The sequence below is a fragment of the Ascaphus truei genome, unplaced genomic scaffold, assembly GCF_040206685.1.
Source record: "Ascaphus truei isolate aAscTru1 unplaced genomic scaffold, aAscTru1.hap1 HAP1_SCAFFOLD_375, whole genome shotgun sequence".
Classification (NCBI taxonomy): Eukaryota; Metazoa; Chordata; class Amphibia; order Anura; family Ascaphidae; genus Ascaphus; species Ascaphus truei.
The window spans coordinates 131,634-144,783 of NW_027456706.1; the positions used below are offsets into that span (position 1 = coordinate 131,634).

At 56.8% G+C, this 13,150-nt stretch overlaps 1 protein-coding gene across 2 annotated transcripts in view; it reads right to left on the reverse strand.

Moving 5' to 3' along the window:
* Nucleotides 1-13,150, reverse strand: part of CARNS1 (carnosine synthase 1) — a 144,058-nt gene that overhangs the window by 56,101 nt on the left and 74,807 nt on the right. For both annotated transcript variants that reach the window (XM_075583785.1, XM_075583784.1), the window contains one exon: nt 7,086-7,290. In XM_075583785.1, coding sequence (XP_075439900.1) covers nt 7,086-7,290 — 205 coding nt within the window. The remainder of the gene's footprint in view (nt 1-7,085; nt 7,291-13,150) is intronic.

Consider the following 13,150-nt stretch of genomic DNA (forward strand, 5'->3'; position numbering starts at 1 on the left):
AAGAGACAGAGGAAGGGGAGAAGAGACAGAAATGGGTGGGAGAGAGATAGAGAGAGATAGAGAGAGAGAGAGGAGGGGGGAGAGAGAGAGGAGGGGGCAGGGAGAGAGAGAGAGGAGGGGGGTGGGAGGAGGGGGGGAGAGAGAGGAGGGGGAGAGAGAGAGAGGAGGGGGAGAGAGAGAGGAAGGGTGGGGAAGATAGACAGGGGAAGAGACAGAGGAAGAGGGGAAGAGACAGAGGAAGAGGGAAAGAGACAGAGGAAGAGGGGAAGAGACAAAGGAAGAGGGGAAGAGACAGGGGAAGAGAGAGGAAGGTGGGAAGAGACAGAGGAAGGGTGGGACGAAGAGACAGAGGAAGGGTGGGACGAAGAGACAGAGGAAGGGTGGGACGAAGAGACAGAGGAAGGGTGGGACGAAGAGACAGAGGAAGGGTGGGATGAAGAGACAGAGGAAGGGTGGGAAGATAGACAGAGGAAGGGTGGGAAGATAAACAGAGGAAGGGTGGGGAAGATAGACAGAGGAAGAGGGGAAGAGACAGAGGAAGAGAGGAAGAGGGAAAGAGGAAGAGGGGAAGAGACAGAGGAAGGTGGGAAGAGATAGAGGAAGGTGGGAAGAGACAGAGGAAGGGTGGGACGAAGAGACAGAGGAAGGGTGGGACGAAGAGACAGAGGAAGGGTGGGACGAAGAGACAGAGGAAGAGGGGAAGAGACAGAGGAAGAGGGGAAGAGACAGAGGAAGAGGGGAAGAGACAGAGGAAGAGGGGAAGAGACAGAGGAAGAGGGGAAGAGACAGAGGAAGAGGGGAAGAGACAGGGGAAGAGACAGAGGAAGAGGGGAAGAGAGATACAGAGGAAGGGTGGGACGAAGAGACAGAGGAGGGGTGGGATGAAGAGACAGAGGAAGGGTGGGATGAAGAGACAGAGGAAGGGTGGGACGAAGAGACAGAGGAAGGGTGGGACGAAGAGACAGAGGAAGGGTGGGAAGAAGAGACAGAGGAAGGGTGGGACGAAGAGACAGGAAGGGTGGGGAGGGAGACAGGAAGGGTGGTACGAAGAGACAGAGGAAGGGTGGGAAGAAGAGACAGAGGAAGGGTGGGAAGAAGAGACAGAGGAAGGGTGGGACGAAGAGACAAAGGAAGGGTGGGACGAAGAGACAGAGGAAGGGTGGGGAGAGAGACAGAGGAAGGGTGGGGAAGATAGACAGGGAAGGGTGGAAGAGACAGAGGAAGAGGGGAAGAGACAGAGGAAGAGGGGAAGAGACAGAGGAAGAGGGGAGAGACAGAGGAAGAGGGAAAGAGACAGAGGAAGGGGGGAAGAGACAGAGGAAGGGTGGGACGAAGAGACAGAGGAAGAGTGGGACGAAGAGACAGAGGAAGGGTGGGACGAAGAGACAGAGGAAGGGTGGGATGAAGAGACAGAGGAAGGGTGGGGAAGATAGACAGAGGAAGAGGGGAAGAGACAGAGGAAGAGGGGAAGAGACAGGAAGAGGGGAAAAGACAGAGGAAGGGTGTGACGAAGAGACAGGAAGGGTGGGACAAAGAGACAGAGGAAGGGGAAGAGACAGGAGGGGTGGGATGAAGAGACAGAGGAAGGGTGGGAAGAAGAGACAGAGGAAGGGTGGGACGAAGAGACAGAGGAAGGGTGGGAAGAAGAGACAGAGGAATGGTGGGAAGAAGAGACAGAGGAAGGGTGGGAAGAAGAGACAGAGGAAGGGTGGGACGAAGAGACAGGAAGGGTGGGGAAGATAGACAGAGGAAGAGGGGAAGAGACAGAGGAAGAGGGGAAGAGACAGAGGAAGAGGTAAAGAGACAGAGGAAGAGGGGAAGAGACAGAGGAAGGTGGGAAGAGATAGAGGAAGGTGGGAAGAGACAGAGGAAGGGTGGGACGAAGAGACAGAGGAAGGGTGGGACGAAGAGACAGAGGAAGGGTGGGAAGATAGACAGAGGAAGGGTGGGGAAGATAGACAGAGGAAGAGGGGAAGAGACAGAGGAAGAGGGGAAGAGACAGAGGAAGAGGGGAAGAGAGAGGAAGAGGGGAAGAAACAGAGGAAGGGTGTGACGAAGAGACAGGAAGGGTGGGACAAAGAGACAGAGGAAGAGGGGAAGAGACAGAGGAGGGGTGGGACGAAGAGACAGAGGAAGGGTGGGACGAAGAGACAGAGGAAGGGTGGGACGAAGAGACAGAGGAAGGGTGGGAAGAAGAGACAGAGGAAGGGTGGGAAGAAGAGACAGAGGAAGGGTGGGACAAAGAGACAGGAAGTTTGGGGAAGAGAGACAGAGGAAGAGGGGAAGAGACAGAGGAAGAGGGGAAGAGACAGAGGAAGAGTGAAAGAGACAGAGGAAGAGGGGAAGAGACAGAGGAAGGTGGGAAGAGATAGAGGAAGGTGGGAAGAGACAGAGGAAGGGTGGGACGAAGGGTGGGACGAAGAGACAGAGGAAGGGTGGGAAGCAAGACTGAGGAAGGGTGGGGAAGATAGACAGGGGAAGAGACAGAGGAAGAGGGGAAGAGACAGAGGAATAGGGGAGAGACAGAGGAAGAGGGAAAGAGACAGAGGAAGGGGGGAAGAGACAGAGGAAGGGTGGGACAAAGAGACAGAGGAAGGGTGGGACGAAGAGACAGAGGAAGGGTGGGACGAAGAGACAGAGGAAGGGTGGGATGAAGAGACAGAGGAAGGGTGGGGAGAGAGACAGAGGAAGGGTGGGGAAGATAGACAGGGAAGGGTGGGGAAGATAGACAGGGAAGGGTGGAAGAGACAGAGGAAGAGGGGAAGAGACAGAGGAAGAGGGGAAGAGACAGAGGAATAGGGGAGAGACAGAGGAAGAGGGAAAGAGACAGAGGAAGGGGGGAAGAGACAGAGGAAGGGTGGGACGAAGAGACAGAGGAAGGGTGGGATGAAGAGACAGAGGAAGGGTGGGAAGATAGACAGAGGAAGAGGGGAAGAGACAGAGGAAGAGGGGAAGAGACAGAGGAAGAGGGGAAGAGAGAGGAAGAGGGGAAGAGACAGAGGAAGGTGGGAAGAGACAGAGGAGGGGTGGGATGAAGAGACAGAGGAAGGGTGGGACGAAGAGACAGAGGAAGGGTGGGATGAAGAGACAGAGGAAGGGTGGGACGAAGAGACAGAGGAAGGGTGGGAAGAAGAGACAGAGGAAGGGTGGGACGAAGAGACAGGAAGGGTGGGGAGGGAGACAGAGGAAGGGTGGGACGAAGAGACAGAGGAAGGGTGGGAAGAAGAGACAGAGGAAGGGTGGGAAGAAGAGACAGAGGAAGGGTGGGACGAAGAGACAGAGGAAGGGTGGGACGAAGAGACAGAGGAAGGGTGGGGAGAGAGACAGAGGAAGGGTGGGGAAGATAGACAGGGAAGGGTGGGGAAGATAGACAGGGAAGGGTGGAAGAGACAGAGGAAGAGGGGAAGAGACAGAGGAAGAGGGGAAGAGACAGAGGAATAGGGGAGAGACAGAGGAAGAGGGAAAGAGACAGAGGAAGGGGGGAAGAGACAGAGGAAGGGTGGGACAAAGAGACAGAGGAAGGGTGGGACGAAGAGACAGAGGAAGGGTGGGACGAAGAGACAGAGGAAGGGTGGGATGAAGAGACAGAGTAAGGGTGGGAAGAAGAGACAGAGGAAGGGTGGGACGAAGAGACAGGAAGGGTGGGACGAAGAGACAGAGGAAGAGGGGAAGAGACAGAGGAAGGGGGGAAGAGACAGAGGAAGAGGGGAAGAGAGAGGAAGAGGGGAAGAGACAGAGGAAGGGTGTGACGAAGAGACAGAGGAAGGGTGGGACGAAGAGACAGAGGAAGAGGGGAAGAGACAGAGGAGGGGTGGGATGAAGAGACAGACGAAGGGTGGGACGAAGAGACAGAGGAAGGGTGGGAAGAAGAGACAGAGGAAGGGTGGGAAGAAGAGACAGAGGAAGGGTGGGACGAAGAGACAGGAAGGGTGGGACGAAGAGACAGAGGAAGGGTGGGAAGAAGAGACAGAGGAAGGGTGGGACGAAGAGACAGAGGAAGGGTGGGACGAAGAGACAGGAAGGGTGGGGAGAGAGACAGAGGAAGGGTGGGGAAGATAGACAGGGAAGGGTGGAAGAGACAGAGGAAGAGGGGAAGAGACAGAGGAAGAGGGGAAGAGGCAGGAAGAGGGGAGAGACAGGAAGAGGGAAAGAGACAGAGGAAGGGGGGAAGAAACAGAGGAAGGGGGGAAGAGACAGAAATCGGGGGGAGAAAGATAGAGAGAGAGGAGGGGAGAGAGAGTTAGAGGAGGGGGGGAGAGAGGAGAGGGGAGAGAGGAGAGGGGAGAGAGAGGGAGAGAGAGAGAGGAGGGGGATAGAGAGAGGAGAGCTGGAGGGGGATAGAGAGAGGAGGGGTGGAGGGGGAGAGAGAGAAGAGGGGGGAGAGAGGAGGGGCGGAGAGAGAGGAGGGGGGAGAGAGAGGAGGGGGGAGAGAAAGAGGAGGGGGAGAGAGGGGGAGAGAGAGAGGAGGGGGGAGAGAGGAGGGGTAGAAGAGGGGTAGAGAGAGAGGAGGTGGGGAGGAGAGAGAGGGAGGGGAGAAAGAGGGAGGGGAGAGAGAGGAGGGGGAAGAGAGAGAGGAGGGGGAAGAGAGAGAGGAGGGGTGGAGGGGGAAGAGAGAGAGGTGGGGTGGAGGGGAAGAGAGAGGAAGGGTGGAGGGGGATAGAGAGAGAAGGGGTGGGGGAGAGAGGGGAAGGGTGGGGGGGAGAGAGAGAGGAGGGGTGGAGGGCGAGAGAGGAGGGGTGGAGGGAGAGAGAGAGGAGGGGTGGAGGGCGAGAGAGAGTGGAGGGGGAGAGAGAGAGGGGGGAGAGAGGAGGGGGAAGAGGGAGTGAGAGAGAGAGAGAGGGAGGAGGGGGGACAGAGAGGGGGGAGGAGGGGGGAAGAGGGGGAGAGAGGGGGAAGAGGGAGGAGGGGGAAGAGGAGGGAGAGAGAGGAGGGGGGAGAGAGAGGAGGGGGGAGAGAGAGAGGAGGGGGGAGAGAGAGAGAGGAGGGGGGATAGAGAGAGAGGAGGGGGGATAGAAAGGAAGGGGAAGAGGAAGTGAGAGAGAGAGAGAGGGGGGGAGGAGGGGGGAAGAGGGTAGAGGGGGAGGGGGTTAGAGGGAAGAGGGTAGAGGGGGAGAGGGAGGGGGAAGATAGAGGGGGGAAGAGGGAGGAGGGGGGAGAGAGAGAGCGGGGGAAGAGGGAGGAGGGGGGAGAGAGAGAGGGGGGAGAGGAAGGAGGGGGGAGAGGGAGGAGGGGGGAGAGAGAGAGGGGGGAAGAGTGAGGAGGGGGAAGAGGGAGGAAGAGAGAGGTGGGGGGGGGAGAGAGAGGTTGGGGGAGAGAGGTGGGGGGGTGAGAGGTGTGGGGGGGTGAGAGGTGGGGGGGAGAGAGAGGTGGGGGGGAGAGAGGAGGGGGGAGAGAGAGGAGGGGGAGGGAGAGGAGGGGGGATAGAGAGAGAGGAGGGGGAAGAGGAAGAGATGAGGGGAAAGAGGGAGAGATTGGGAGAAAGAGGGAGAGATGGGGGGAAGAGGGAGAGATGGGGGAAGAGGGAGAGATGGGGGGAAGAGGGAGAGATGGGGGAAGAGGGGAGATGGGGGGAAGAGGGACAGATAGGGGCAAGAGGGAGAGATGGGGGGAAGAGGGAGAGATGGGGGGGAAGTGGGAGAGAAGGGGGGAAGTGGGAGAGATTGGGGGGAAGAGGGAGAGATAGGAGGAAGAGGGAGAGATGGGGGGAGAGGGAAAGAGAGAGGGAAAAAGAGAGTGCGGACAGGGAAAGAGAGAGGGGGAGAGGGAAAGAGAGGGGGAGAGGGGAAGAGAGGGGAAAAGAGGGAGAGATGGGGGGAAGAGGGAGAGATGGGGAAAGAGAGACATGGGGGGGAAGAGGGAGAGATGGGGGAAGTGGGAGAGATTGGGGGGAGTGGGAGAGATGGGGGGAAGAGGGAGAGATGGGGGGAAGAGGGAGAGATGGTGGGGGGCAAGAGGGAGAGATGGGGGGGAAAGAGGGAGAGATGGTGGGGGGAAGAGGGAGAGATGGGGGTAGTGGGAGAGATGGGGGGGACGAGGGAGAGATGGGGGGGACGAGGGAGAGATGGGGGGATGAGGGAGAGATTGTGGGGAAGAGGGAGAGATGGGGGGGAAGAGGGAGAGATGGGGGTAGAGGGAGAGATGGGGGGGACGAGGGAGAGATGGGGGGGACGGGGGAGAGATGGGGGGACGAGGGAGAGATGGGGGGGAAGAGGGAGAGATGGGGGGAAGAGGGAGAGATGGGGGGGCAAGAGGGAAAGAGTGGGAGAAGGGAAAGAGAGGGGGGAGAGGGAAAGAGAGAGGGGGGAGAGGGAAAGAGAGAGGGGGAGAGGGAAAGAGACGGGGAAAAGGGAGAGATTGGGGAAGAGGGAGAGATGGGGGAAGAGGGAGAAATGGGGGAAGAGGGAGAAATGGGGGGAAGAGGGAGAAATGGGGGGAAGAGGGAGAGATGGGGGGAAGAGGGAGAGATGGGGAAGGAAAGAGAGGGAGAGATGGGGAGGGAAAGAGAGAGAGAGATGGGGAGGGAAAGAGAGGGAGAGATGGGGAGGGAAAGAGATAGAGAGATGGGGAGGGAAAGAGAGAGAGAGAGAGAGAGAGAGATGGGGAGGGAAAGAGGGAGAGAGATGGGGAGGGAAAGAGAGGGAGAGATGGGGAGGGAAAGGGACAGATGGGGAGGGAAAGGGAGAGATGGGGAGGGAAAGAGAGGGAGAGATGGGGAAGAAAGAGGGCGAAGGGAGGGAGAGATGGGGAAGAAAGAGAGGGGGAAGAGAGGGAGAGATGGGGGAAAGAGGGAGAGATGGGGGAAAGAGGGAGAGATGGGGGAAAGAGAGGGAGAGATGGGGAGGGAAAGAGGGGGGAAGAGAGGGAGAGATGGAGGGGGAAAGAGGGAGAGATGGGGAGGGAAAGAGAGGGGGAAGAGAGGGAGAGATGGAGGGGGAAGAGAGGGAGAAATGTGAGTGGGAGGGAAAGAGGGGGGAAGAGAGGGAGATATGGGGGGGGGAATAGGGACCCTGCAGAGTATCGCTTTTTTGACCCCTCCCCAGCTATAGTCCTGCAGAGCATCAGTTCTTTCAGACCGGCATACTTACATGGTATAACGGCGGGAGGCTGCGGTGGCCGAATCCTGCGTGGGGGCAGCGTGGATATAAACCCCTCCAGCAGGACTCCCTGCCCCTCGTGGAGCTCCCTCACCAGCCCCAGCACCACGCCGGACACCGAGACCACGTCACGGGAGGGATGGAAGGTTGTGGCAAAGGATTCCCTCCATCGGGAGCCACAGGACTTAACCACAACCTGAGGGGAAGGGAGAGAAGGAGCTGCATGAGCCACGGGGGGTGGAGACAGCTATGGGAGAGACAGAGCCACGGGAGAGAGAGACACAGACATACAACTGGGAGACAGAGCCACGGGGGAGGGAGACACAGACATACAACTGGGAGACAGAGCCACGGGGGAGAGAGACACAGACATACAACTGGGAGACAGAGCACGGGGGAGAGAGACACAGACATACAACTGGGAGACAGAGCCACGGGGGAGAGAGACACAGACATACAACTGGGAGACAGAGCCACGGGGGATATAGACACAGACATACAACTGAGAGACAGAGCCACGGGGGAGAGAGACACAGACATACAACTGGGAGACAGAGCCACGGGGGAGAGAGACACAGACATACAACTGAGAGACAGAGCCACGGGGGAGAGAGACACAGACATACAACTGGGAGACAGAGCCACAGGGGAGAGAGACACAGACATACAACTGGGAGACAGAGCCACGGGAGAGAGAGACAGAGCCACGGGAGAGAGAGAGACAGACATACAACTGGGAGACAGAGCCACGGGGGAGAGAGACATAGACATACAACTGAGAGACAGAGCCACGGGGGAGAGAGACACAGACATACAACTGGGAGACAGAGCCACGGGGGAGAGAGACACAGACATACAACTGAGAGACAGAGCCACGGGGGAGAGAGACACAGACATACAACTGAGAGACAGAGCCACGGGGGAGAGAGACACAGACATACAACTGAGTGACAGAGCCACTGGAGAGAGAGACAAAGACATACAACTGGGAGACAGAGCCACGGGGGAGAGAGACACAGACATACCACTGAGAGACAGAGCCACGGGGGAGAGAGACACAGACATACAACTGAGAGACAGAGCCACGGGGGAGAGAGACACAGACATACAACTGAGAGACAGAGCCACGGGAGAGAGAGACACAGACATACAACTGGGAGACAGAGACACAGACATACAACTGGGAGACAGAGCCACGGGGGAGAGAGACACAGACATACAACTGAGAGACAGAGCCACGGGAGAGAGAGACACAGACATACAACTGGGAGACAGAGACACAGACATACAACTGGGAGACAGAGCCACGGGGGAGAGAGACACAGACATACAACTGGGAGACAGAGACACAGACATACAACTGAGTGACAGAGCCACGAGAGAGAGAGACACAGACATACAACTGGGAGACAGAGCCACGGGAGAGAGAGACACAGACATACAACCGAGAGACAGAGCCACAGGGGAGAGAGACACAGACATACAACTGAGTGACAGAGCCACGGGAGAGAGAGACACAGACATACAACTGGGAGACAGAGACACAGACATACAACTGGGAGACAGAGCCACGGGGGAGAGAGACACAGACATACAACTGGGAGACAGAGACACAGACATACAACTGAGTGACAGAGCCACGAGAGAGAGAGACACAGACATACAACTGGGAGACAGAGCCACGGGAGAGAGACACAGACATACAACTGGGAGACAGAGACACAGACATACAACTGGGAGACAGAGCCACGGGGGAGAGAGACACAGACATACAACTGGGAGACAGAGCCACGGGAGAGAGACACAGACATACAACTGGGAGACAGAGCCACGGGAGAGAGAGACACAGACATACAACTGGGAGACAGAGCCACAGGGGAGAGAGACACAGACATACAACTGAGAGACAGAGCCACGGGGGAGAGAGACACAGACATGCAACTGAGAGACAGAGCCACGGGGGAGAGAGACACAGACATACAACTGAGAGACAGAGCCACGGGGGAGAGAGACACAGACATACAACTGGGAGACAGAGCCACGGGGGAGAGAGACACAGACATACAACTGGGAGACAGAGCCACGGGGGAGAGAGACACAGACATACAACTGAGAGACAGCCACGGGGGAGAGAGACACAGACATACAACTGAGAGACAGAGCCACGGGGGAGAGAGACACAGACATACAACTGGGAGACAGAGCCACGGGGGAGAGAGACACAGACATACAACTGAGAGACAGAGCCACGGGGGAGAGAGACACAGACATACAACTGGGAGACAGAGCCACGGGAGAGAGAGACACAGACATGCAACTGAGAGACAGAGCCACGGGGGAGAGAGACACAGACATGCAACTGAGAGACAGAGCCACGGGGGAGAGAGACACAGACATACAACTGAGAGACAGAGCCACGGGGGAGAGAGACACAGACATACAACTGGGAGACAGAGCCACGGGGGAGAGAGACACAGACATACAACTGGGAGACAGAGCCACGGGGGAGAGAGACACAGACATACAACTGAGAGACAGAGCCATGGGGGAGAGAGACACAGAGATACAACTGAGAGACAGAGCCACGGGGGAGAGAGACACAGACATACAACTGAGTGACAGAGCCATGGGAGAGAGAGACAAAGACATACAACTGGGAGACAGAGCCACGGGGGAGAGAGACACAGACATACCACTGAGAGACAGAGCCACGGGGGAGAGAGACACAGACATACAACTGAGAGACAGAGCCACGGGGGAGAGAGACACAGACATACAACTGAGAGACAGAGCCACGGGAGAGAGAGACACAGACATACAACTGGGAGACAGAGACACAGACATACAACTGGGAGACAGAGCCACGGGGGAGAGAGACACAGACATACAACTGAGAGACAGAGCCACGGGGGAGAGAGACACAGACATACAACCTAGAGACAGAGCCACAGGGGAGAGAGACACAGACATACAACTGAGTGACAGAGCCACGGGAGAGAGAGACACAGACATACAACTGGGAGACAGAGACACAGACATACAACTGGGAGACAGAGCCACGGGGGAGAGAGACACAGACATACAACTGGGAGACAGAGACACAGACATACAACTGAGTGACAGAGCCACCGGAGAGAGAGACACAGACATACAACTGGGAGACAGAGCCACGGGAGAGAGACACAGACATACAACTGGGAGACAGAGACACAGACATACAACTGGGAGACAGAGCCACGGGGGAGAGAGACACAGACATACAACTGAGAGACAGAGCCACGGGGGAGAGAGACACAGACATACAACTGAGAGACAGAGCCACGGGAGAGAGAGACACAGACATACAACTGGGAGACAGAGCCACGGGGGAGAGAGACACAGACATACAACTGGGAGACAGAGCCACGGGGAGAGAGACAGACATACAACTGGGAGACAGAGCCACGGGGGAGAGAGACACAGACATACAACTGAGAGACAGAGCCACGGGGGAGAGAGACACAGACATACAACTGGGAGACAGAGCCACGGGAGAGAGAGACACAGACATACAACTGGGAGACAGAGCCACAGGGGAGAGAGACACAGACATACAACTGAGAGACAGAGCCACGGGAGAGAGAGACACAGACATACAACTGAGAGACAGAGCCACGGGAGAGAGAGACACAGACATACAACTGGGAGACAGAGCCACGGGGGAGAGAGACACAGACATACAACTGAGAGACAGAGCCACGGGGGAGAGAGACACAGACATACAACTGAGAGACAGCCACGGGGGAGAGAGACACAGACATACAACTGAGAGACAGAGCCACGGGGGAGAGAGACACAGACATACAACTGGGAGACAGAGCCACGGGGGAGAGAGACACAGACATACAACTGAGAGACAGAGCCACGGGGGAGAGAGACACAGACATACAACTGAGAGACAGAGCCACAGGGGAGAGAGACACAGACATACAACTGAGTGACAGAGCCACTGGAGAGAGAGACACAGACATACAACTGGGAGACAGAGCCACGGGGGAGAGAGACACAGACATACCACTGAGAGACAGAGCCACGGGGGAGAGAGACACAAACATACAACTGAGAGACAGAGCCACGAGGGAGAGAGACACAGACATACAACTGAGAGACAGGGCCACGGGAGAGAGAGACACAGACATACAACTGGGAGACAGAGACACAGACATACAACTAGGAGACAGAGCCACAGGGGAGAGAGACACAGACATACAACTGAGAGACAGAGCCACGGGGGAGAGAGACACAGACATACAACCGAGAGACAGAGCCACAGGGGAGAGACACACAGACATACAACTGAGTGACAGAGCCACGGGAGAGAGACACAGACATACAACTGGGAGACAGAGACACAGACATACAACTGGGAGACAGAGCCACGGGGGAGAGAGACACAGACATACAACTGGGAGACAGAGACACAGACATACAACTGAGTGACAGAGCCACGGGAGAGAGAGACACAGACATACAACTGGGAGACAGAGACACAGACATACAACTGGGAGACAGAGCCACGGGGGAGAGAGACACAGACATACAACTTAGAGACAGAGCCACGGGAGAGAGAGACACAGACATACAACTGGGAGACAGAGCCACGGGGAGAGAGACACAGACATACAACTGGGAGACAGAGCCACGGGGAGAGACACAGACATACAACTGAGAGACAGAGCCACGGGGGAGAGAGACACAGACATACAACTGGGAGACAGAGCCACGGGGAGAGAGACACAGACATACAACTGGGAGACAGAGCCACGGGGAGAGACACAGACATACAACTGAGAGACAGAGCCACGGGGGAGAGAGACACAGACATACAACTGAGAGACAGAGCCACGGGGGAGAGAGACACAGACATACAACTGGGAGACAGAGCCACGGGAGAGAGAGACACAGACATGCAACTGAGAGACAGAGCCACGGGGGAGAGAGACACAGACATACAACTGAGAGACAGAGCCACGGGGGAGAGAGACACAGACATACAACTGAGAGACAGAGCCACGGGGGAGAGAGACACAGACATACAACTGAGAGACAGAGCCACGGGAGAGAGAGACACAGACATACAACTGAGAGACAGAGCCACAGGAGAGAGAGCCATACAACTGGGAGACAGAGCCACGGGAGAGAGAGACACACACAACTGAGAGACAGAGCCACGGGAGAGAGAGACACAGACATACAACTGGGAGACAGAGCCACGGGAGAGAGAGACACACACAACTGAGAGACAGAGCCACGGGAGAGAGAGACACAGACATACAACTGAGAGACAGAGCCACGGGGGAGAGAGAGAGACACACAACTGGGAGACAGAGCCACGGGAGAGAGAGACACAGACATACAACTGGGAGACAGAGCCACGAGGGAGAGAGAGACACACAACTGGGAGACAGAGCCACGGGAGAGAGAGACACAGCCATACAACTGAGAGACAGAGCCACGGGGGAGAGAGACACAGACATACAACTGAGAGACAGAGCCACAGGAGAGAGAGAGCCATACAACTGAGAGACAGAGCCACGGGAGAGCCACAGAGCCACAGAGCCACGGGGGAGAGAGCCATACAACTGGGAGACATAGCCACGGGAGAGAGAGACACAGACATACAACTGAGAGACAGAGCCACGGGGGAGAGAGACACAGACATACAACTGAGAGACAGAGCCACGGGGGAGAGAGACACAGACATACAACTGAGAGACAGAGCCACGGGGGAGAGAGACACAGACATACAACTGAGAGACAGAGCCACGGGGGAGAGAGACACAGACATACAACTGAGAGACAGAGCCACAGGAGAGAGAGCCATACAACTGGGAGACAGAGCCACGGGAGACAGAGACACACACAACTGAGAGACAGAGCCACGGGAGAGAGAGACACAGACATACAACTGGGAGACAGAGCCACAGGGGAGAGAGAGAGACACACAACTGGGAGACAGAGCCACGGGAGAGAGAGACACAGACATACAACTGGGAGACAGAGCCACAAGGGAGAGA